The 27,118-nt window shown below is 38.1% G+C and overlaps 1 protein-coding gene and 1 pseudogene across 4 annotated transcripts in view; both read right to left on the bottom strand.

Annotated features, from left to right (window-relative positions):
- FAM185A (family with sequence similarity 185 member A) overlaps window positions 1–27,118 on the bottom strand; it is an 81,584-nt gene that overhangs the window by 11,136 nt on the left and 43,330 nt on the right. For 2 of the 4 annotated variants that reach the window (XM_090286728.1, XM_090286730.1), the window contains exons 6-7: window positions 23,169–23,264; window positions 20,454–20,588 (exon numbers count right to left, since the gene is read on the bottom strand). In XM_090286728.1, the coding sequence (XP_090142854.1) occupies window positions 20,454–20,588; window positions 23,169–23,264 (231 nt within the window). The remainder of the gene's footprint in view (window positions 1–20,453; window positions 20,589–23,168; window positions 23,265–27,118) is intronic. The other 2 variants (XM_090286729.1, XM_090286731.1) reach the window with 2 other exon arrangements.
- Window positions 9,949–10,708, bottom strand: LOC150001705 (TATA box-binding protein-associated factor RNA polymerase I subunit D pseudogene; annotated as a pseudogene).

The following is a 27,118-nucleotide window of genomic DNA, read 5'->3' as shown; positions in this document are numbered from 1 at the left end:
ACAACATAGGAGCACCCAAATACATAAAGCAAATACTAGAAGACCACAAAAAGGATATCAACAACAACACATTTATAGTAGGGGACTTCAACACTCCATTATCAACAATAGACAGATCATGAAAGCAAAGAAACACCAAGGATATACAGGCATTGAACAACACACTAAAGCACATGGATCTAACTGATATATATATAGAACTTTTCACCTCAAAGAAGAAAAATATACATTCTTTTCAAGTGCACATGGGACATTTTCAAAGATAGACCACATGATAGGTCACAAAACAAGCCTCAACAAATTCAAGAAAATTGAAATCATATCAAGCATCTTTTCAGATCACAATGCCTTGAAACTAGAAATCAACCTGAGAGAAAAAAATCAAAGACACCCAAACTCATGGAGATTGACTAACATGCTATTAAATAATAAATGGGTTAACAATGACATCAAAGAAGAAATCAAGAAATTTCTAGAAACTAATGATAATGAGCACACAACAGCCCAAAACCTGTGGGACACAGCAAAAGCAGTCCTGAGAGGGAAGTTCAGAGCAATACAAGCATATCTGAAAAGGCTAGAAGAATCTCAAATAAAAAACCAAACCATAAAGCTACAAGAACTAGAACAACAACAACAAACAAAGCCTAGGGTAAGAAGAAGGAACGAAATCATCAAGATCGGGGAAGAACTAAATGACATAGAGACTAAACAAACAATCCAAAAGATCAACAAAACTAGGAGCTGGTTCTTCGAAAAAATAAAATCGACAAGCCTCTAGCAAGTCTAATCAAGAAAAAAGAGAGAAGGCCCAAATAAACAAAATCAGAAATGAAAGAGGAGAAATCACGACTGATACCTCAGAAATACAAATGATAGTTAGAAATTACTACAGACAACTGTATGACAAGAAATTTGACAATCTAGAACAAATGGACAAATTTCTAGAAACATACAACCTTCCAAAACTGAATCAAGAAGAAGTGGAAAGTCTCAACAGACCAATAACAAAAAAGGAAATTGAAACAGTAATCCAAAATCTCCCTGCACACAAAAGCCCTGGACCGGATGGCTTCACAGGCAAATTCTACAAAACATTCAGGGAAGAACTAACTCCTATCCTCCTCAAACTGTTCCAAAAAATCCAAGAAGAGGGGAAAATCCCAAACTCTTTCTATGAAGCCAGTATTATCCTAATCCCCAAACCAGGTCAAGACACAACAAAGAAAGAAAACTACAGGCCAATATCACTGATGAACATCGATGCTAAAATCCTCAATAAAATATTGGCAAACAGGATCCAGCAATACATCAAAAAGATCATACATCATGATCAAGTGGGCTTCATTCCAGGGATGCAAGGATGGTTTAATATTCGCAAATCAATAAATATAATACATCACCTAAACAGAATGAAAGACAAAAATCACATGATCATATCAATAGATGCAGAAAAAGCATTTGATAAAGTACAACACCCCTTTATGATGAAAACACTCAGCAAAATGGGAATAGAGGGAGCAAAGCTTAACATAATTAACGCTATATATGAGAAGCCTGAGGCCAACATCATACTCAATGGACAAAAACTGAAAGCATTCCCCCTGAAATCAGGAACTAGACAAGGTTATCCACTCTCTCCACTCCTTTTCAACATAGTGTTGGAAGTCCTAGCCACAGCAATCAGACAAGGAAAAGAAATAAAAGGCATTCAAATTGGGAAAGAGGAAGTAAAACTTTCATTATATGCAGATGACATGATACTATACCTGGACAATCCTATAAACTCCACTAAAAGACTACTCGATATAATAAGTGAATTTGGCAAAATCGCAGGGTACAAAATAAATATACAGAAATCTAAGGCATTTCTGTACACCAACAATAAAATAGCAGAGACAGAGACAAAAAAGAAAATACCATTTACTATAGCAACAAGAAAAATAAAGTACCTAGGAGTAAACTTAACCAAAGAGATAAAAGACCTATACTCTGAAAATTACATAACATTGAAGAAAGAAATTAAGGAAGATACAAATAAATGGAAGCAACTACCATGTTCTTGGATGGGAAGAATCAACGTCATCAAAATGGCCATACTATCCAAAACAATTTACAGATTCAATGCAATCCCTATTAAAATACCAATGACATATTTCACAGACCTAGAACAAATACTCCATAAATTCATATGGAACCAAAAAAGACCCCAAATAGCAAAAGCAATCTTGAGACAGAACACAGCAGGAGGAATCACAACACCAGATATCAAACAATACTACAAAGCCACTGTAATCAAAACAGTCTGGTACTGGCATAAGAACAGACATATAGATCAGTGGAACAGAACTGAAAGCCCAGAAATAAACCCAGGCCTCTATGGTCAGCTAATATTTGATAAAGGAGGAAGGAACATAAAATGGAGTGAGAAGAGCCTCTTTAACAAATGGTGCTGGGAGAACTGGATAGGGACCTACAAAAAAATGAAACTAGACCACCAACTTACACCACACACGAGAATAAATTCAAGATGAATCAAAGACTGAAATGTAAGCCGTGACACCATAAAAGTCCTAGAGGAAAACATAGGCAAGAAAATATCAGATATCTCACGTAACAATTTCTTCACGGATACATCTCCTAAAGCAAGAGAAATAAAGAAAAAAATAAATAAATGGGATTACATCAAACTAAAGAGTTTCTGCCCAGCAAAGGGAAACATCAGCAAGATGAAAAGGAAACCAACCATATGGGAAAACATATTTGCCAATGACATCACAGACAGGGGACTGATTTCCAAAATATATAAAGAGCTTATATAACTCAACATCAAGAAAACAAACAACCCAATTAAAAAATGGGCAAAGGACCTGAACAAACACTTCTCCGAAGAGGACATACAGAAGGTCCATAGACACATGAAAAAATGCTCAACATCATTAGCCATCAGAGAGATGCAAATAAAAACCACAATGAGATACCATTTTACACCAGTCAGAATGGCCATCATCAACAAATCAACAAACAACAAGTGCTGGCAAGGATGTGGAGAAACGGGAACCCTACTGCACTGTTGGTGGGAATGCAGACTGGTGCAGCCACTATGGAGAACAGTTTGGAATTACCTCAAAAGATTAAAAATGGAACTGCCTTTTGAACCGGCGACTCCAGTACTAGTATTATACCCGAAGAATCTTGAAACAGCAATTCAAAAGAACTTATGCACCCCTATGTTCATTGCAGCACTGTTTACAATAGCTTCGTCGGCAGCTGTCCGTCTCGAGAGACGATGGCGTAGCTTCTTGAGAGTCTATCTGCACCGCCGAGAATGGCTGTGCAGTCCGACTCGGGAGTGACAATCCCTGCCGCACTTGTTACAGGTGAAGGCAGATGGCTGTTGTTGCTGCTGTTGACGCTGCTTCCGCCTCGATCTTTTCTGGACCGCCTCCTCGTTGCGCGCAGCCTCTGCCCGTGACGTACCTTGCCTGACCGTGAGCCTCCAGGCTAGGCGGTCGTCTGCTTGAACTTCCCATGTGTTGAGATTGATGGAGCATTGTGTCATGTCCTTTTTGCAGATGTCTTTGAACCGCAGTTTTGGGCGCCCTGTCATCCTCTTGCCTTCTGCTAGCTCGCCGTAGAGGAGGTCTTTGGGAATACGGCCTGCATCCATTCTTTTGACATGGCCGAGCCACCTGAGGCGTCTCTCACTAAGAACTGCATGCAAACTGCTCATGTTGGCTCGCTTCAGCACCTCGGTGTTGGGGACCTTATCCTGCCAGGCGACATGCAGGACGCGTCGCAGGCACCTCATGTGGAAGCTGTTGAGTTTCCTTTCGTGCCTTGCGTAGGTGGTCCACGTCTCGCTGCCATAGAGGAGAGTGCTGAGTACGCAGGCTTGGTAGATGCGCAGTCTGGTTTTCTCAGTGAGGCTGGAATTGTTCCACGCTTGCCGGTTCAGTTTGGCCATAACTGTGGCTGCCCTGGTGATTCTCTGATTGACCTCCAAGTCGACTGACAGAGAGCTCGAGATGGTGGACCCGAGGTAAGTGAAGTCGTTGACAACCTCCAGGGTGTATCCGTCGATGGTGATGCATGGGGGAGTCCCCGTGCCTTGAGCCATAACGTTCGTCTTCGTCAGGCTGATGGCTAGTCCGAACTCCTTGCATGCGTGGGAAAGGCAAGTGACTAGCTGCTGGAGTCCCTCTTCGGAGTGTGATGTCAAGGCTGCGTCGTCGGCGAAGAGCATCTCACGGATGAGCACCTCTTTGACTTTGGTCTTGGTTCGTAGACGGGCCAGGTTGTAGAGCTTGCCATCGGATCTGGTGTGAATGAAGACACCCTCGCTGCAGTCCTTAAAGGCGTATTGGAGGAGCATGGAGAAGAAGATTCCGAACAGCGTAGGCGCGAGGACGCAGCCCTGCTTTACTCCGCTGCTGACTGGGAAGGCCTCAGAGGTTGCGCCGTTGTAGGACACTGTGCTGTGCATGTTGTCGTGAAAGGACATGACCACAGCAAGCAGATGTGGTGGACAGCAAATCTTCCGTAGCAAGCTGAAGAGTCCGCTTCGACTGACCAGATCAAACGCCTTCGTGAGGTCGATAAAGGCGAGGTAGAGTGGTTTATGCTGCTCGTGACACTTCTCCTGCAGCTGGCGTAGGGAGAAGATCATGTCCACTGTTGATCGGCCAGCTCTGAAGCCACACTGGGACTCTGGGTAGACGCGGGAAGCATCAGGCAATTCCAAGCAGACAATAGCTAAGTGCTGGAAACAACCTAAGTGCCCATCTGTAGATGAGTGGATCAAAAAACTGTGGTACATTTACACAATGGAATACTATGTCGCAGAAAGAAAGAAGGAATTCCTGCCATTTGCGACAACATGGATGGAACTAGAGAGAATTATGCTTAGTGAAATAAGCCAGGCAAAGAAAGAAAAATACCATATGATATCACTTAATACTGGAAACTAAAGAACACAAAGGAACTAAATAGAACAAAGAGCAGGATAGCAGTCAATAGGGGGGAGGGGAGAGGGAGAGAATGGGGATAAGTAAGGAAGGGTTTAGTCAAAGAACCCGTATAAATGACTCATAGACATGGACAATGGGGAGGGATATGATTGCGGGAGAGGGGGTGGGTTGGGTGGGGGAGAGAAATTAGGGGAAAAGGGGACAACTGTAACTGAAAAACCAAAAGAAAAAAAAAAAAGAAAAAAAATTCTATTGTTTATTCTATTACAGTTATCCCAGTTTTTCCCTATTTTTCCCTCTCTACCCAGCCTCACCCACTCCTCAGGCAATCCCAACACCATTGTCAATGTCAATGGGTCATGCATATATGTTCTTCGCTCCTTCATTTCCTATGCTGCACCTTACATCCCCATGACTGTTGTGTAACTACCAATTTGTACTTCTTAATCCCTCATCTTTTTCACCCATAACCCTGACCCTGCTCCCATCTGGCAACCATCAAAATATTCTCTGTACCTATGGTTCTGTTTCGCTTGTTTGTTTTGTTTTTAAAATTCACTTGTTGATAAATACATATTTATTGCCATTTTATTTTTCATATTTTTTATCTTCTTCTTAAAGAAGACCCTTGAACATTTCTTATAATACTGGTTTGATGATGATGAACTCCTTTAGTTTCTTCATGTCTGGGAAGCTCTTTGTTCTTTGATTCTAAATGATAGCTTTGCTGGGTAATCTTGGCTGTAGGTCCCTGCTTTTCATGACTTTGAATATGTCTTGCCAATCTTGTGTAGCCTGCAAAGTTTGAGAAATCAGCTGACAGTAGGTAACTAACTTCTTTTCTCCTCCTGCTTTTACAATTTTCTTTGTATTTAACCTTTAGCATTTTAATTATGATGTGTATTGGTGTGAGTCTCTTTGGGTTCATCTTGTTTGGGACTCTATGCTTTCTGGACGTGTATGTCTATTTCCTTCACCAAGTTAGGGAAGTTTTCTCTCATTATTTTTTCAAGTAGATTTTCAACTTCTTGCTGTCTTTCTTCTCCTTATGGTACCCCCATAATGCAAATGCTGGTATACTGAAATTGTCCCAAAGGATCCAGACACTATCCTCATTTATCTTTATTCTTTGTTCTTCTTGCTATTCTGATTGGTTGTTTTTGTTCCCTTATATTCCAAACTGCTGGTTTGATTTGTGGCTTCATCCACTCCTGATTCCCTGCAAATTATTCTTTAATTAGTGTATCTTTCATTTCTGACTGGATTTTTTAAATGCTCTTGGGTCCTAAGTTCCTTGAGCATCCTTATAACCAGTGTTTTGAACTCTGCATCTAATAGGTTGATTTACTCCATTTTGTTTTGTTCTTTTCCTGGAATTTTGATCTGCTTTCATTTGGAACATGTTTGTCTCTTCATTTTGGCAGCCTCCGGTGTTTGTTTCTATGTATTAGGAGGAGATGCCTTTTCCCCAGGTTTGGTAGAGTGGCCTGATATAGTAAGTGTCCTGTAGAGCCCAATGGTATAGCATCCCTTATTATCCAAGCTGGGTACTCAAGGTGTACCCATATCTGGGCTGTGTAAACCCTCTTGTTGTAGTTGAACCTTTTCATTGGCACCTTCAAGATCAACCCACTACCTATGTTCTGTCTGAGGTCACACAGCATAAGCTACAAAATGATGTGCAGATGGCTACTACTTGTGCTGTACTTGGAGGTACCCAAGGTGAGGCTGTGAACCAAGGGCAGCTGCTGCTAGTGTCAGGCCTGGGGCAACTTAGTGAATGGTATAGGGCTTGCTGAAGCCAGATGAGAGAATTTAGGAATATCTGAAGCATGGGCTAAGGTAAGATATTTGTATGGAAAAAATCCAGTGGAAATAGTTTGGGTGGGCCTGAAAGTTGGGATGGGCAGGGCCTCACGAAATCACCAGAGTGGGGCAGTGTGAGCCAGGTAGATATGTCTCAGATATAGCACCTGCCTGCCAGCTCTGAAGTGGAAGACCTCAGAAAAGGAACAATGGCCGCTGCCAGCACTTCTTCTGCGAGAAAGCTGCCTCCCAGCTCTCGCCCAGATTCTGCACAATTCAGTTCTTCCCCATATGTCTTTCATGCCTTTTAATCTGCTGCCCCCATGCTGAAGCTCAGAGGGAGTCCAAGCAAGTCTGTGCATGGGCCCTTTAAGAGGAACTGCCTGAGATTCCAGAAGTTTCTGTCTTCCACAGCCCTCAATTCCTGCTGGTTTTTACAGCCTGAAGTTATGGGGACTTCTCTTCCTGGCACTGGTGTCCTGGGCTGGGGAGTCTGGTGTAAGGTTGGAACTCCTCATTCCTCAGATATCCTTCCTGATTTTTAGCCACTACATGTGGGTGTGGGACCAGTGCATTCTGTATCTCTACCCCTCCTACCAGTCTGGATGTGGTTTCTTCTTTATTTCCATAGTTGTAGGACTTCCATTCAACTTGATTTCTGATGAATCTGAGTGATGGTTGTTCTATAGCTTAGTTGTAAACTGATGCAGTTGTGCAAGGAGGCAAGCCATGTTTACCTACACTGCTATCTTGACCAGAATTCCAAAACTGCTTTGTCTTTATCTGAGGTATTTATCACTCTAATGGATTTAATCTAACACCAGAGACAACCTATAAATCTATCTGGGGCCCAACTTCATAGGATATTATTTGGTACTCAACAAAAGAACTCTGCTGATCAGTACCTAGAACCTTGCACTATGAACAGGAAATAAAATTCATTCTACAATTTGAGCCTTCCTGATTTAGGAAATAGGGACTAGAATATAATACATAATAACAAATAACACCCAAAAAGAACAAATTAGGCTGAGAAGCTTCATAATAACCAATGAGGTAAGTATGCATTTTCCTCATAGAATCCACTTATTTCTTCTGCCAAATTTTGTCAGAGCCCTGACTGGTGTGACTCAGTGGGTTGGGCATCATGCCTCAAACCAAAAGGTCACCAGTTCAATTCCCAGTCAGGGCACATGCCTAGGTTGTGGGCCAGGTCCCCCATCAGAAGTGCGAGAGGCAATTGATCAATGTTTCTCTCGCACATTGATATTTCTCTTCCCCTCATTCTCCCTCCCTTCCCTTCTCTCTAAAGATAAAATAAATAAAATGTTTTTAAAGGAACTTAAAATATTTGTTGAAGGCTTATTTACATGTTGAATTTAACCTAGACCACTGTGGAGTCCAGGGCACTGAACTCTTTCTCCTGTATTTACTGCAGTAACCTGCTGCTAATTAAATTTGTCTTCATTCCACCATTCTTTTCTACTCTTGCCTCACTCAATACAGATCTGCCTATGTGAATCCCAGAATAAAACTTTTCGGTGCCTTTGCAATGTACTTAGTATAAAATCCAAATCATTCCTATGTGATCAGACCCCCTCCCAAACTCTCTAGCCTCCTTTATCCACTTTTCCCCTTACTATTTGCTAGCTATACTGGACTTCTCTCACTTTCTCAAACTCACAGTGCTAGTCTAATTTAGAAGTGTCACCTACATGCTCTCAAAGTATCATGTATATGATTTTATTATAAGATTTTCCCACTTTATTGTATTCATTGGTTTGTCTTGCCTCACTGGAATGTAAGTTCCTCAGATGGCAGAGGGACCATACTTATTATCTTTGCACTCCTAGTTTTGCACGGGGTCTGACTCAAGTGACTGACCAAATGAAGGAAAATATAGAAGACAGCAGGAGGAAGATCTAAATTAGGGAAAGATGATGTTTGCTTTTAAATATACTAAGTTTGAGGTGGTACTGGTTTGGTGGAATATAAACTGGCAAGACGTTAATAAAGAGAACAAGTCTGCAGATACCAATTTTATCCAATGACAGAACAAGTAAGTGTTCTTAAATGACTTAATGAGGTCTTTGTTTTAATGGCTTAAGTGATCAGAATGGGGTTTCAAACCTGAATTAAAACAAAATCTAAATTTTAGAAAGGTATATGATTTTATGAGTAACAGAATGAAAAATGACAAGAAACTTTAACTTATAATTCAAACATTCTTAACGTATGTAAGATAATTTAATTATGCTATTATTTGGAGCATTATTAAACACATTTGTATTATCTTTAGATTACTGGGGCAAAAGAATGGTAATTCTGTTGGCTCCTTGTCTAAAACTTTTTCATCCTGCAAACTGAAACTATACCCATTGTATAACCGCCCATTTTCCTCTCCCCTTTCTTTCTGTTGCTATAAATCTACTTTAGATATCTCAAATAAGTTGAATCATACAGTATTTGTCTTTTTATGACTGGCTAAATTCTCTTAGCATAATGTCCTCAAAGTTCATCCATGTTGTAACATGTGACAAGCCTTTCTTCCTTTTTAATAATGAATATTTCACTGTATATAGTATATACCACATTTCATTTATCTATTCATCCATCAAGAGGTTGCTTTTGCCTCTTGACTACAATGAATAATGCTACGAACATGGATGTGCAAATATCTCTTCAAGAAAATGTTTTAAATCAGTTTTATCCAATGACATGACTAGTATTTCAAACAAAATGTCTGTATTGTGCTAGTGATAAGCAGTTGGATGAGAAAAGTATCAAACACCAAAATGTGACAATAAAAAGAAAAAAAATGCAGTTAAGCATAGCATATTTCTAATTTTTAAAGGTCTTTTTATTATCTGTAACATAGGCACAATTATTCAAAGTTAATAAATTTTTATTTACGGAACTTCACATGTTCTGAGTACTTCCACTGCCTTAGCTCCTCCTGAGTTTGAGTCTTAACCCCGTAATTCTTTTAGCTGAGCTTCTTTGATCGCCACTTAAATATGGACATATTTCAAAAATTCCCCACCTGTTATCGTTGGGGCCCAATTTCTTCAAGCAATTTACTTTAGGGGCACAGTTAGGGTCAGAATAGATGGCTCTGCCTGGTTTCTCAATTTCAGACACCCTCTAAACATACGAGTAGTTCAAATCATATTCACTCCCTAGGATAGTACAGGTCTTCAGAATATACAAAAACCTTTAAGTCCAGACATTGTGTTTTCAACATAAAGCCCTTGACATTCATACTCCTATCTCCTTTTCCGGCCATTTTATTTTCTGTCCAATATCTTTGCACTTCAATACTTTTTTTAGACAAAACAGCTTCTTCAGTATATTCTTGTTCTAAATACACAATCATCTTTGGTAATTCGGAATTTATTATGAAGTAATTATTCTCCTCCAATTCCATATCACATTCATCACTGTCCAAGGTTTGTTGCAACCTCATCCTCTCCTGCTGGTTCCTCAGTAGGAGAGAGAGAGAGATCCATTGTCATCCAAGTATTTATATCTACAACTATCAAGGTCTTCTTTTTCTAAATCTTCACCAACATTCATCTGTTTCAAGGATTCCTTGAAGTGGTATTCATACTTGTTTTTCAAGGTAGCTGGAAAATCTTCTTGCCACTGCTTGCTCAAAGGTTAAATTTTTTTCTTCAAGGTAGCGGTTTTCTTCCATCCTCTGATTCTAAAAACAGAAGTTGGGGTCTTTTATCTTTAAAATGTTTCGTAGTTATTTGTGACCTATAACTTTCCCTTGATTCTGGTCTTCCCCTTGGTCTTCCTGTTGGCTTACATTTCCTCTTTTTATGTTTCTTTTTCTTGAATCTTTCAAAAATAGCTTTCAGAATCAATGGTCTGTAGTCTAAAGATGAGTCACTGGATGAATCCCTTGCTTGAACACTTTCAAGAGAACAAAAATTTTAACAGAATTTCTTTGCCTTTATTTAGGTAAGGAACACACTGGTATTTTCTAGGTATACTTTATTGATTTCGCTATAACAGTTGTCCCAATTTTATTTTCCTCCTTTGCCCCCCTCCGCCTGGTACATCCTCTCCAGCAATAGTTATGCTCCTTAGTTCATGACCATCAGTCGTGCATGTAAGTTCTTTTGCTTCACCCTTTCCTATACTATTCTTAACACACACGTCTGCGTTGTTCCTACCAAATATGCTTCTTGATCCTTGCACAATTTCCCCCTTTCTCCTCCTTCCCCCTCCCAGCTGATAACCCTCCAAATGATCCCAATACCTATGATTCTGTTCCTGTTCTGGCTGCTTGGTTAGTTTGTTCTTCTTTCTTTCTTAGATCTAGTTGTTGATAGTTGTGAGTTTGTTGTCATTTTAACATTCATAGTTTTGATCTTTTTCTTAAATGAGTCCCTTTAACATTTTGTATACTAAGGGCTTAGAGATCATAAACTTTTTTGTTTGTTTGTGTTTCTATTACAGTTGTCCCACCTTTTTCCCCATTGCTTCCTAGCATCCTGCCCACCACTTCTCCCACAGTCAATCTCCACCCAATTGTCCATGTCCATGGGTCATTTATATATATTCTTTGACTAGCCCCTTCAGCTTCTTAAACCCCTTCTCTCCCTCCTCTCACCCCTCTTGTCACTGTTAGTCTACTCCTTGTTTACATGCCTCTGGTTCAATTTTGCTCGTTTGTTTGTTGTTCACTAGTCTCCTGTATTAGGTGATATCATATGGTATTTTTCTTTCATTACCTGACTTATTTCGCTAAGCATAACTCTAGTTCCATCCACGTTGTTGCAAATGGTACAAGTTCTTTCTGCTACCTAGTACTCCATTGTGTTAATGTACCACAGTTTTTTGATCCACTTATTTACAGATGGGCACTTAGATTGTTTCCAGGACTTGGATATTGTAAATAGTGCTGCTATGAACATAGGGGTGCATAGGTTCTTTTGAATTGGGGTTTCAGGATTCTTCAGGTATAACCCTAGCAATGGAATTGCTAGTTCAAAAGGCAGTCCCATTTTTAATTTTTTTGAGGAAATTCCATACTGTTTTCCACAGAGGCTGCACCAGTCTGCATTCCCACCAGCAGTGCATTAGGGTTCCCTTTTCTCCACATCCTCACCAGCACATGTTGTTTGTTGATTTGTTGATGATGGCTATTCTGACTGGGGTGATATGGTACTCATGGTGGTTTTTATTTGCATATCTCTGATGGCCAGTGATGTTGAGCATTCTTTCATATGCCTACGGACCCTCTGTATGTCCTCTTTGGAGAAGTGTTTGTTCAGGTCCTTTGCCCATTTTTTAATTGGGGTGTCTGTCTCTTGGTCTTGAGTCATATAAGGTATTTATATATTTTGGATATCAGCCCCTTGTCTGAGGTATCACTGGCAAATATATTTTCCCGTATGGTTGGTTCCCTTTTCTTCTTGCTGATGTTTTCTTTTGCTGAACGGAAACTCTTTAGTTTGATGTAGTCCCATTTGTTGATTCTTTCCCTTATTCTCTTGCCTTAGAAGATGTATCAGTGAAACTATTGCTACGTGGGATACCTAAAATTTTCCTGCCTATGTTTTCCTCTAGGACTTTTACAGTGTCACAGCTTACATTTAAGTCTTTGACCCATCTTGAATTTATTCTGGTGTGTTGTGTAAGTTGGTGGTCTGGTTCCATTTTTTTGCACGTCCCTGTCCAGTTCTCCCAGCACCATTTGTTGAAGAGGCTCTTTTAACTCCATTTGATGTTCCTTCCCCTTTGTGGAATATTAGTTGACCATATAGACCTTGGTTTATTTCTGGGCTCTCTAGTCTGTTCCAGTGATCAATATGTCTGGTCTTATGCCAGTACCAGACTGTTTTGATTACCATGGCCTTGTAGCATAGTTTGGTATCAGGTATCGTGATTCCTCCTACTGTATTCCTCTTCCTCAAGAGTGCTGTGACTATTCAGGGTCTTTTTTGGTTCCATATAAATTTTTGAAGTATTCGTCTAGGTCTGAAAAATATGTCGTTGGTATTATAATAGGGATTGCATTGAATCTATAAATTGCTTTGGGTAGTATGGACATTTTAATGATGTTGATTCTTCACATCCATGAACATAGTATATGCTTCCATTTATTTGTATCTCTCTTAATTTCTTTCTTCAGTATTATATAGTTTTCTGAGTACACATATTTTACCTCCTCGGTTAAGTTTATTTATAGATACTTTATTTTTCTTATTAGTATAGTAAATAGGATTTTTTCCTAGTTTTTATCTCTGATATTTTATTGTTGGTGTACAGAAATGCCTTTAATTTCTGAATATTGACTTTGTATCATGCTATTTTGCCAAATTCACTTATTATGTCTAGTAGTTTTTTAATGGAGTCTATACGGTTTTCTATGTACACTATCATGTCATCTGCAAGTAATGACAGTTTTTCTTCCTCTTTTCCAATTTGGATGCCTTTTCTTACTTTTTCTTGTCTGATTTCTGTGGCTAGATCTTCCAAGACTATGTTGAATAGGAGTGGAGAGAGTGGACATTCTTGTCTTGTTCCTGATCTTAGGGGAAATGCTGTAGCTTTTGCCCATTGAATATGATGTTGGCTTCAGGTTTCTTGTACATGGCCTTTATTATTTTGAGGTATGCTTCCTCTATTCCCATTTTGCTGAGTGTTTTCATTATAAATGGGTGTTGTACTTTTATCAAATGGTTTTTCAGCACCTATTGATATTATCTTACGGTTTTTGTCGGTCATTTTATGCGGTGTATTACGTTTATTGATTTGTGAATATTAAACCATCCTTGCATCCTAGGATGAATCCCACTTGATCGTGGTGTATGATCTTTCTAATGTATTGCTGGATCGTGTTTGCCAATACTTTGTTGAGGATTTTAGCATCTATGTTCATCAGCGATATTGACCTATAGTTTTTTCTCTTTGTTGTGTCTTGACCTGGTTTTGGAATTAGGGTAATACTGGCTTCATAGAACGAGTTTGGGAGTCTTCTTCCTTCTTCGATTTTCTGGAATAGTTTGAGAAAGGTAGGCATTAGTTCTTTCCTAAATGTTTTGTAAATTCACCTGTGAAGCCATCTGGTCCAGGGCTTTTGTGTGCCGGGAGTTTTTTGATTACTGCTCCAATTTCACTATTGTTATTGCTCTGTTCAGGCTTTCTGCTTCTTCTTGATTCAGTTTGGGAAGATTATGTTTCCAAAAATTTGTCCATTTCATCTAGGTTGTCAAATTTCTTGTGATAAAGTTGTTCATAACAATTTCTTACAATCCTTTGTATTTCTGTGGTGTCAGCTGTGATTTCTCCTCTCTCATTCCGATTTTATTTATTTGGGTCCTCTCTTTTTTCTTGATGAGCCTGGCTAAAGGCTTGTCAATTTTGTTTATCTTTTCAAAGAAGTAGCTCCTGGTTTTATTGATCTTTTGAACTGTTTGTTTAGTCTCTATGTTGTTTAATTCTGCTCTGATTTTAATGATTTCCTTCCTTCTACTCCTCTGAACTTTGTTGTTGTTCCTCTAGTTCTTGTGCCTGTAGGGTTAGATCTTTTATTTGAGATTCTTCTATCCTTTTTAGGTAGGCCTGTATTGCTATGAACTTTCCTCTCAGAACAGCTTTTACTGTGTCCCATAGGTTTTGGGTTGTTGTGTGTTCATTATCATTTGTAACCAGAAACTTCTTGATTTCTTCCTTGATGTCATTGTTAACCCATTCATTATTTAATAGAATATGATTTATTCTCCATGAGTTTGAAAGTTTTTGATTTTTTTCCTTGAGGTTGATTTCCAGTTTCAAACCACTGTGATCTGAGAAGATGCTTGATATAATTTCAATTTTCTTGAATTTGTTGAGGCTTGTTTTGTGTCCTACCATGTGGTCTATCTTTGAGAATGTTCCATGTGCACTTGAAAAAAATGTATATCTTGCTTCTTTGGGGAGAAAAATTCTATATATACCAACTAAGTCCATTTGGTCTAGAGTGTTGTTCAATGCCTCAATATCTTTGGTATTTCTTTGCTTCGAAGATCTGTCCATTGTTAACAATGGGGTGTAAAGTTGCCTACTATGAGTGTGTAGCTGTCTATATCCTTGAACTCTTTCAAAAATTTCCTTACACATTTGGGTGCTCCTATGTTGGGTGCATATACGTTTACAAGGGTTATATCATCTTGATAGATTTTTCCCTTAAGTATTATGAAATGTCCTTCTTTGTCTCTTTTTATGGCCTTTGTTGTGAAATCTGTTTTTTCTGATATAAGTATTGATATCTCAGCTTAAAATACTGTTTTCCATCTCTTCAGTTTCTGTCTGTGTAGATCTTTTATTCTAAGGTGGGTCTCTTATAGACAGCATATATGTGGATCATGCTTTCTAATCCATTCAGCTACCCTATGTCTTTTGATTGGTACATTTAATCCATTTACATTTCTTTATTATCAACAGGTAATTATCATTGTCATTTCCCCCTCTGTACTTGAGTTCCTCTCTCTCTCTGTTTCTTGATCCTCTTAAAGCAGACCCTTTAGTATCTCTTGCAATGCTGGTTTGGTAGAGATGTATTCTTTTAGCCTTCTTTTGTCTGGGAAAGTCCTTATTTCACCTTTTTTTAAAAAAATGTATTTTATTGATTATAGTGTTACATTTGTCCCAATTTCCCTCCCCTCTGCTCCCCTCCACCCGGTGGCCCCCCTCCCTCCAGCTGTCCCCTTTTAGACCATGTCCATTAGTTGTGCATATAGTTCTTCTCAACCTCTGTCTATTCCATTCCCTCCTACTATGCTCCTTAATTCCTATATCATCTCCCTCCCTATCCCCCTTCCCCCTCCCTGCTGACCTCCCCCCTATATGCTCCCCATACCTATAGTTCTTTTTCCACTCTCGTTGTCTGTTTAGTTTGCCTTTGTTTCAATTCCCTAGCGTCTGTTTTTGTTTCTTGTGATACAGTTTTCATTTTAGTGTTCATAGTTTTGATCCTCCTTTTGTAAACCAGTCCCTTTATCATCTCATATAATAGTGGTTTGGATTTTATTTTGTCCTGGAAACACTTTCTCTGCCCTTCTATTCTGAATGACAATTTTGCTGGATAGAATATTCGTGGTTGTAGGTTTTGGATTTTCATTACTTTGAATATTTCTTGCCAGTCCCTTCTTGCCTGCAGGGTCTCCCTTGAGAAGTCAGCTGATAGTCTAATTGGGACCCCTTTGTACATGATTCTTTTCTTCTCTCTTTCTGCTTTTAAGATTCTCTCTTTATCTTTAACTTTTGACATTTTGATTATAATATGTCTTGGAGTGGTTCTCCCTGGGTTCAGTTTTTCTGGAACTCTCTGTGCTTCCTGGAACTGTACGTCCATTTCCTTCCCCAAGTTTGGGAAGTTCTGCTTTATTATATTTTCACTTAATTTTTCAATTTCTAGTTCATCTTCTTCGCCCTCTGGCAAACCAATGATTCTTATGTTGAGTCTTTTATAGCTGTCCCAGAGGTTTCTGATCCTCTAATCATTTTCTTTGCTTCCTGTTTCCTCTCTGCACTGGTTTACTGTTTGTTCCTTCTCTGTATTCTGGTTTGTTGATTTGAACTCTGGATTTTATTTCCTCACCATCTGTCTCGTATATGGTTTTGTTCCTATCAGTATGAGTGTTTTTCGATTCTTTCTCATCTTTTTCCAGATCTTTTGTTAATTCTGTAAGCCACCTGATAACAATGGCCCTGAACTGAGCCTCTGACAGGTTTCTTATTTGTTCATCTGTCAGATTCTTCATCTGCTGCCTGGTGAGCTGCGCCACCAGGATTTCTATAGTTGTCTGCCTCATTTTGACAGATGCGTTTTGTTTTCTTGGGCCGGCTATAGGTGGCAGTGCCTTTGTACTCGTCACGACCCAGCGACCGGTGGTGATCTGGTGCCAATCCACAACCTTTTTCGCGGCGCTGTGGCCCTTTGTTGTCACTACCCAGCGACCAGCGGCGGTCCAGCAACCTTTCTCGCCGTGCTGTTGCGCTTTGTCGTCATTGCCCAGCGACCAGTGGGTGATCTGCAACCTATTTTGTAGCGCTGTGGCGCTTTGTGCGGGGGTTGGGGTCCAAGATGAATTCCTGCCGTTATTCTGCTAGGAGACTGGGATCCGTCCTCCCATCTCTGGGCCTCACCGTTCGAGGCAATGTGGTGGCTGCTTTTCCCAGCGTTGGGGTCGCGAGCCGCAGGGGTTCTACTGCAGCCGGGATTGTTCTCCCTGCCGCTGTCCCTGGTGCTACCCCAAACAGCACCGCCCACTTTCGCTTTTCTTACCTTCCCAAAGAGGGCCGCTGGTTTATATCTTTGTACGTTGGCCTTCCATGGTTTTACTTTCTGGAATTTCTAGTTATCTTTTGTTTTGAAGTAGTTGTATTCCTCTCTAGTTGTAGAGGGAGACCGAGCGTGTCCGCCTAAGCCTCCATCTTGGCCGGAAGTCCTCACCTTCCATTTTAAATGAGAGCCTTGCTGGGTAGAGTAGTCTTGGTTGTAGGTCTTTGTTTTTCATTGCTTGAAATATTTTTTGCCATTCCCTTCTGGCTTGTAGTGTTTCTGCTGAGAAATCTGATGATAGCCTTATTGGAGCTCCCTTGTATGTTATTAGCTGTTTCTCTCTTGCTGCTTTTAGGATTCTCTTTGTTTTTCCATGTTGCCATTTTAATTATGATGTGTCTTGGAGTGAACCTGTTGGGATTCATCTTCATTGGGACCCTCTGCGCTTCCTGGACTGGTGTGACTTATCTCATCAAGTTAGGTAAGTTTTTTTTCATTACTTTTCAAATAGGTTTTCTATCCCTTGCTCCTCTTCTTCTCCTTCTAGTATTCCTATGATACGGATATTACTACGTTTCATGTTGTCCTGCAGCTCTCTTAAAATCTCTTCATTCTTTTTCAGTCTTTTTTGTTTTGTTGCAATGTCTGGGAATTTTTTTTCTACAGTGTCCTCCAGCTCGCTGATCGAATTTTCTGCTTCCTCTAGCCAGCTTTTAATTCCTTCTACTGTGTTCTTCAATTCAGAAATTGTATTCTTCACTTCCTCCTGGTTCTTATTGATAGGTTCTATGTCCTTTTTCATGCTGATGTAATTCTCAGTAAGTTCCTTGTAGTTTCCCTGGAGTTCTTTGTAGTTTTCTTTGAACTCGCTGAGCTCATTAAGTTTCCCTATATCCGTCTTTTGTAGTCCATGTCCGAAAGTTTGCTTCCCTCTATTTCATTTAGCACTCTTTCTGGGGATTCCTCCTTTCCTTTTGATGGGGGAGTTGTTTCTTTGTTTCCCCATTTTTGTGACTCTTCTTGTTTGTTGCTGCTTCTTAGATTGATCTGCACTTCCTGGATCTGTCCCTGGTGGCGTCAGATCATGTACCAGTCTGGGCCTAGGCAACAGGCAACAGGCAGCCTGTTGGAGATGACCAGAGATCTACTGCCTTTGTCTGTCTCCTTTCATTGTTAATCTTGATGATGAACTCTTTTAGCTTTACCTTGTCTGGGAAGGCTTTATCTCTCCTTCCATTCTAAATGATAGCTTTGCTGGATAAAGTAGTCTTTTTAAAAAATATTTTACTTATTTATTTTTTTGAGAGAGGGGAAGGAAGGTGGAGAGAGAGAGAGAGAGAGAGAGAGAGAGAGAGAGAGAGAGAGAGAGAGAGAGAGAAACATATGTGTGAGAGATACATTGATCAGTTGCTTCTTACATGCCAACTGGGGTCCTGGCCCACAACCCAGGCATATACCGTGACTGGGAATCAAACCAGCAGCCTTTTGGATCACAGGCCAGCACTCAATCCACTAAGCCACACCTCCAAGGCTGGCTGGAGCAGTCTTGGTTGTAGGTCCTTCCTTTTCATCACTTTGAATACTTCTTGCCACTCTCTTCTTGCTTGCAAAGATTGTTTTCAGAAATCAGCTGATAGCATTATGGAAACTTCTTTGAAGGTAACTCCCTTCTTTTCTCTTGCTGCTTTTAAGATTCTCTCATCATCTATAACCTTTGGCATTTTAATTACGATGTGTCCTGGTGCGGTCCTCTTTGGATCCAATGTGTCTGGGATTCTCTGTGCTTCCTAAACTTGGATATATATTTCCTTCACCAAATTGAGGACATTTCCCCCATTATTTTTTAAAATAAGTTTTCAATTTCTCGCTCTTCCTCTTCTTCTGACCTCTATGATTTGGATGTTGGCATTTTTGAAGATGTCTGAGTCTTCTTAAGCTCTCCTTTTTTGGATTCTTGTTTCTTCATTTTATTCTGGTTGACTGTTTATTTCTTCCTTTTGTTCCAAACCATTGATTTGAATCCCGGCTTCCTTCCCATCACTGTTGGTCTCTTGTATATTGTTTTTAATCTCACTTTGTATAATATTCACTTCTTCCTTTATTTTGTGGCCATACTCAATCATTTCTCTCAGCATCCTTATTACCAGTGCTTTGAACTCTACATCTGACAGGTTGACTATCTCCTTTTCACTTATTTCTTTTTCTGAATTTCTATGTTTTTCCATTTGAGCCATACTTCCCTATCTCAACTTGACAGCCTCCTGTGTTTGCCTCTGTGTATTAGGTAGACCTGCCACACTTGCTAAATTGTAAGGGGCGGAGCCTTAGGTATTCATCAGTGCTGGGCTACCTGGTTCACCACTTTGTGAGGCTGTATGTGGAGGAGGGGTCAGAGAGGAAACAATGCCTTTTTCTCAGCACTTGTCCGGTTTCCAGTCACTTCACCTGCTTCCCGTATGTGACTAGAGCCCCTCTAGCTGTTGCCCTGGTGATGGTCCCCAGAGGGGGTGGGTTTGTATACATTCTAGGATTGTGCGAGCTGTTTAAATGGACTCTCCTGAGAGACAGGCAGTTTCTTCCACCACACCACCCGACTCTGGTTTTCACAGCCAGAAGCAATGGGGCTTTATTTTCTGGGCACTAGAACCCTAAGCAGTGCCGTCTAGCTTGGAGTTGGGATCACTACCCAGGTGTCCCTTCTGGCTTTTATAATGTGGGACTGCTTGTTCCACTGTCTGCAGCTACTGCCTTGCGAATGCTACCACCACTGCCACACCACGTTCTCTCCACCCCAGTTCCATCCTTCCTGTCTGGATGAACACTTCCCCTTTAAATTTTTGGTTGTCAGGCTCCCATACAGTTCTATTTCCTGCCAATTCTGGTTGTTTTCTTTGTTTTGATGTAGTTGTAATCCTTAATGGTTGTGGGAGGACACACAGCATGTTCTCCTATGCCTCCATCTTGGTTGGAAGCCAACACATTGAGTTTTAAGTAAACTGCTACTAGAGGAAGTTATCACAAATAATATTCTGAGAGAAATACTAAATAATCTTTTGAGAGAATATTCTGAGAGAAATACTAAATAATCTTTTGAGAGACATACAAGTTCCCCAGGCAATCTTATTCACTGATAGAGGTTCCTCTTTGGTTTTCAATTTCCATAGCTAAATCAGATGTTGTTATATAGTCCAGAGAATCCATTGCTGGTATGTATTCTTCAAGTGCCTCTTAAAACTCGTCCATCAGTTGTTCTTTGCTTTCACCAGATTTCTCTGCAACTGCGCTGAAGAATAAAAGACTGAGCCAACCACATGACACAGCTAATAGTCACCATATTTGTAATTTTGTATGGACAATGACTATTCATCTTACATAGCAAAATGTAGCCTCCTTACCAGTAATTATTACACCATCATCTTTATGAGCTTCAGCCATCTCTTGAACATGGACTTCTGAGTTCACATCAACCTCTTTTCCGGATAACTGTATATGAGCTTGAAGAGAAGATGCAACCTTGATATGAATAGAGCCTGTAATAAGTTTATAGGAGAGCTTATTAATGCAAAGAAATAAAAAGTAGCATAGCTTATTACAAAAATGAATGAATGGGTAGCACTGCTCCTGGTACACTGTCTTTATTGCATTCTAGTTTAGTTACCATCAGCTTATGTTTCCTTAAGTAATTTCATATCTTTTTAGCCTTCCTAACTAGAGCTGGAAGTTTGAGGTAAGACTGATGAACTCTCATACTTACTCTGCATAAAAGGGGAGAACAAAGCACATCACTACAACTGATTTATTTTATTTAAAAAGCAAATTGTTTTTCAGTTTAAATGTAAACTACTGACAGGAGATTCCCCATAACATTAGATGTGAAAACTTTAGGGGAAAAACCCTGAAAAATTTTTAGATGAATAGAAATACATGTTTTTCTACCAAACATACTTTAAAAAGGGGAAAATAATAGATTAAAAAAAAACCTTTTAAGGACTTTATATCTCTAAATATATCAAATGTCTTAAATCTTTGAGAGCTTTAAGAATGTTAAGCAATGCAAATAGTTTTACCCCCATCCTTCTAAAACAAAAACCATCACTACCAATGTTCCATTACTGTTTGCAAATTAAGAATTCTCATGTCTTGAAAACTCCCAAATGTCCCCTTTAACATGATATTTTTTAAGAAAGAAGAGCACCATTTATTGAAGGCATACTATAGTGAGATTAGTGGTTTTATCAAGGACAAATTTTAAGTGGAGAAGTCAATATTCAGATGCAGGTCTGACCAAACCTAAACACAGCCTTTTTGAATGAATTAATAAAATCCCATGTTGATTTTCACAGGGAAAAGAAAAAACAAGCATTGTGACACTCTTTTTCACATTACAAAATGCTTAAGATGTAACAGACTCAAGTGCCTGGCTCTTGAACCTTATAGCGTAACACAGGGGTAGAGGTGGAAAGGATTCCAGATGTCTTTACTAACCATTAAGCAATAAAATCCTGAATAACTTTCCATTACTCTAAAAACATTACTCTTGCCAAATGTTGTGAGAATTGAGACCTAAAGCAAGACAGAAATCCTTGCTTCCAGTTATCTTTAAGCTTCTGCCAGTAACATGGTTCCAATAAAGAACACAGAATTGTAATCCTAATAAAATTTTGTACATCATATGCCATTTCAATAGGTTACTGGAACAAATTCCAAAATATTTCAAATGAATGAAGATTTTGTTTGTTTTGTTTTACTTTTTTTGCCCATCCATACAAAACAGGAAAAAAAATTTTCATATATGAGCTTTTATTCTGTTACTAGTTACATTAAATGTAGTAATTATTTGTTTTCTTCTTGGGTCTTCATTATAAGAAAATGCAATTATATGACATACGGTATTCATAAAATACTCTGAATAGCATTACTGAAGCTCTTAAAAATTTAGTCAGAACATGATATTTAAAAGAAAAAAATGTGATCTTGAGAAATCAAATCACACCTATGTGTCAGTAATAACTTTAGTTTTGAATCTCTGTGTTTGTATTTTTATTCTGATACTCTGACACGTGAGCCACATTGACAAAATAATAATAATTAAACCAATAGGGGAAATAAATTACTAACAGCAGGAACAATTAGTCTCTGTAATGAAGTATTTTCCTTATACATATAGCCCTGGTCCGGCTAATATGCAAGAGCTTCTAGAATTTTTTTTTTTAATTTGATATGAAGTTATGGTTCTTAACTTTCTGTACCCAGGCCACCTCAGTTCCTGTGGCCTAAATACTCCAAGTACCCAGGCCACTTGCCACCACGCACTTGTGCATGTATATGTATAGTCTTCAGATGACTACGAAGTGTATCACTTTTAATGAAAGACCAGAACTCTTAGAATAAATTATTTGTATTAGAAATAAGGTTATAGGAAGAGACACATAATAAGTCATTGTATTTATTGATTTTAGGGAGTTGGGGGCAGGGAGAGAGGGAGAGAGAGATCAATTTGTTGTTCCACTTATTTATGCATTCATTGGTTGATTCCTATATGTGTCCTGACAGGGGATCGAACCCACACCTTGGCTTATTGAGACAACACTCCAACCAACTGAGCAACCCGGCCAGGACCATATAAGTCTTGATACTTTAAGTGACTAAGTCAACAATCACTTTAGAGGACCCTCCTAGTGATACCTTTATTTCAGGATCACTTTTTGAAAAATATTACTCTAGAGTCATGGCCTCAAAAGGTCATCTTAACTGGCTGTAAAGCTTTCAAAAGAATGTATGAGAGCGTTTTCCAAAGAATATTCTATTTCAGACACAAAGTTAAACTGACTAAAACATTTTCCAACAATAAACAGTCAATATATTACAATATTTTTGTCTGCACTACAAAGAGAAAGATAGTTTTCATGGCCATCTGTCCCCAACATTTTGAAGATCTTTGGTCCACAGAACTAGTATTCCAGTCCCTAAATCAGGTTCTATCAGAAAAAATGTTCTTGAAATCACTATGTCAGTACTACAGATAAGATAGTTTGACTATCTGTTTCCTGAATGTTACGTAAAATCTTCCTTACACCATATGTCAAAATAAAACATTTCACTTGGCAAACCTTTATGGGATTTCAATTCCACATTCCCCAGTTGGCTGACATAAACATCTAAGGCACCCTGATGAGTTGAGGCTTTTAGACATCCAGAGGATGAATCTAGGAGGAAGGAAAAAAACCATAAGCATAATCATTCTTATTTGAGTGAATGGAATTATAAACTTGAACTAAAAAGCTCTGCTTCAGCATTAGGAGAGAAGCTAAGAGCCTTTCAAGATAAAAAAAATTTTTTTCCCTTGTAACCATTCCATCTTCTGTTTTAAAATGAAAATAAGAACAGAAATCTAGAATTATACACTGAACTAATAAAAAATTCCCATGTCTATAGTAACCTGCATAACATCTCTAATCATCTAAGCACCCTGTCTAAACATGTTTACTCTAAAACCTAATGTGTAGGAAGGACAGTACACAAGCAATGCATCCTTAACAGCCAAGATCATTAAGCATCACTGATGCATTTATTTCAACTTTCAAACTTTCACTAAGGAATTGTATCTTGTGTACAGTCACATGTAAGTAGTGGCAAAGTTAACAAAAATCAAAACCTCTATTTTCTCCTTTTAGGAAATCTGCTAGTACTAGAAAGTGCTGCTCAGAGTGGAAGATTACTCTATATAAGGTTTTGTTGCATTTCTTAGAGATACAGAAGTGGGGACAGAGAATGAAATGAAAAGTGGGTGAAACTTGTTTATATACAATTATTTCTTTCCAAGTTTCTGGAATTCAACAGATATTTTAAGTCAGGGGAAGAAAATCACAGTTAAGGTGGTTCTGATTTGACACTCAAATTTCCTTATGTGATCAATAACTTCCATTTTTTATCAGGCAACATTTCAAGTTCAAGACAGAGATAAAGAAGTAAGCTAATATGTGGAAGAGTCAGTGCTAAATAGCTTCTCCTTTTTTCTCCTCTCCCGTAGCAAAAGCCAAAGCACTTTTTTTTTTTTTTTTAGAGAGGCCTCTTAAAAATCATATTTTATCTAGAGCTTTTATTACTTCAAAGTAGAAACAAAATAAGTAGGAAGTGTAATGAAACTAATGCCAAAAATTATACTACTATACTTTTTATAAAATATGGAGCCAACATTTTTCTTTAAATCTTAGATGACTCCAAAGACAACGACTTTTTAAACTGTTTAAAATCTGATTATAAGATAACATAATAATTTATCTCAAGTCTATATTGAAAAAGTAACCTTTATCAGAACCAAGTTATTTAATTTTTAAAATTTAAGTATAGTTGACATACCATATTATATTAGTTTCAGGTGTACAATATATTGATTCAATGTTTACTTAATTTTTAACTGTTAAAAGCTACTTAAAATACTGGAAAATGAAGTCACTAGAGATAAATAAGATAGAAGAGCTGGACAAAGATGAATATTTCTCTCCTCAGGTGCCAAAAGAAACTCCTTTTAAAGCCCCTTACTGCATCCTAAAAGAAGTCAAGTAAAAATAGATTATGATAAAAAATATGAACTACACAATGTGTGCATTTCCTAGGTTAAAATAAAATATTTGAAACATTAGTTTGACTTCTTGCTTTCTCTAGGAGGAAAAAGTACAAAACTTTTAGGTGATTTATAAATAATTCTTTTCACTTCTCTCCTCCTCCCCTGAAAATGGGAAATAATCACAACTAAATAATTATATCCTAAGCCACTAATTACATTCTCTCGTTATCAATGTTGAGCTCTGATAATGGACCATCCCTTGGGAGCTGTCCAAAGAAATTTTTTTTTACTCAAGATGTATTTTCAAGAGAAAGCAAAAGTGATATCAAGAAAGCTATTTAGCAAAACATACATTATTTTTATGTTTTCTATAATACAAGTTAACAGAATTTCATACTCTGGAGGTTCACATAATAGAGAAATTCTATAGCTCGTGGAGGAAGCCTTAAGGGAACTACGCGTTAGATGATGATTAAGAAGTGAACAGAGATTGTTAGTCCAGACAGTGCTTTGTATCATCACAATTTGGGACAAAGATACTGTTGGTCTGACAGAGAACACTGAGTTTTCCTGGAAAATGATACATACAGAAGGGGAAATTTGATGTCAACTACCAGCTAAAACTACATGCAACCAGATATTTGTAATATGTGTAATCTGCACTTCGCTAATAGCAGAGAATAACAAATAAGCTTGAAGAGCTAGAATTCCAAATTTTGCTATTTTCCTTCAGATAAAGAATTCTCTCCAAATTGGTCAAGCATATTCAGAAAGTTCTTCTGAATTTTTATAATTCTACCTCAATCTTCAATATGTAGATACTAAGAAACAACAACACAAAAGATATTTCTTGATTTTTTAAACTTGATTCCTATATTTCCAAAGCTATACTAATTGCAAGAATAAAGAAAAATTTTTATATATAGAACTGAATATATGAGCCTTAATTTGACTCTTAGTAATTTTTAGTTACAATCATTTGTATTATAGTAAAGGATTTTCAAAGGCAGAATTTTAAAGTCATTTCAAGTAAAATTTTCTAAATTAATGTCCTGATTAGGTATTCTGTTTTGGGGAAGGAGAACACAGGAGGCTAGGCTTATGAAAAACACACAAGGCGACTACCCCCAGGCCCACCCCAAATGAAGATGTTCTTTTTTTAAAGATATAATTACCAGTACACAGCTTCTGGCAATGCCTTCAGAAAGTGAAGCTAGGTGAGCAACTTTATTAACACTCCTATCACACCATTATCTGTTATGATGCTCTGCTCTTTCCTTTTGACTTGTTTTAAATGGAGTGTGACCTGTTCCAGGTGAAAATTATTATTTTTAAAATATGAGTTCAAGGAAAATCAGGGTTTTGATCATCATATCTTTTCTAGCACTTCAACTTCTTAGTGAGCTCTATATTATGGAAATTAGGAAGAACAGGATTGGGAGATAGGTTAGAACGTACTGAGTTGGCCAAAAAGTTTGTTTTCTTCAGTAAGATGGTTCTAGAAGCACTTTAACTCCATTCAAAACCATTTTGTTAGATTGTATGGTGACAGCTGTCATATCAATGTGCATTTAAAAAAAATAATTATCAAAATTGGTGAATTTTTGTGTAGTCATTTTAATACGGAAGATAGAAGAAAATACACATTTTTGGCATATTAAGCTTTATTATTTCAAGAAAGGTGAAAACACAATTGAAACACAAAAAAAGACTTGTGAAGTATATGGAGAAGGTGCTGTGACTGATCAAACATGTCAAAAGTGGTTTGCAAAGTTTCATGCTGGAGATTTCTTGCTAGTCAATGCTCCACGGTTGGGTAGACCAGTTGAAGTTAATAGTGATCAAATCGAGACCATGTGGGAGATAGCTAACATACTCAAAATACCCAAATCAATAAAGTAATTGGTGAAAATGAAATGAAAAATGTGCTTTCTACAGAAAATACTAAGTGGACTTTTTGGCTAACCCAATATTTTATTCATATTAGAACTGGATTTATTTATTTAAAAATTTTTTTTCTTTTATTAATTCTAGAGAGAGGGGAAGAGAGGGAGAAAGGGAGGGAGGAAACATCAATGTGTCTTTTATTTTATAGAAAAAACTAACAGACTTTTTGGCCAGCCCAATATATACAAAATCAAATGACCAGTGAGATTACTTAAGAAGCTGATAAATTATATTATCTAAACTAGAAATAAAGATTCATAATTATATATCTTTTTCTTAATTAAGATATCATGAAGAAGACAGTCTATATTCCTTGAATCAGATAGGATAATACCTAAATCATTTCAAGTTTCTTAATACAGTATTCCCTCACTTATAGCGGGTATTATGTTCTAGACCCCACTGCGATAGGTGAAAATCTGTGAAGTAGGAACCTTACATTTATTTTAGTATTTATATATATTTTAAGGCTTTATAAACCCTTCCCACACACTTATAAACTGTTTCCAGTCCCTTATTAACCTTTCCCACTCCCTTATTAACCTT

The sequence above is a fragment of the Furipterus horrens genome, unplaced genomic scaffold, assembly GCF_987537825.1.
Source record: "Furipterus horrens unplaced genomic scaffold, mFurHor1.1.pri manual_scaffold_9, whole genome shotgun sequence".
Taxonomy (NCBI): Eukaryota; Metazoa; Chordata; class Mammalia; order Chiroptera; family Furipteridae; genus Furipterus; species Furipterus horrens.
This window is presented reverse-complemented; position numbering and strand designations above follow the sequence as displayed.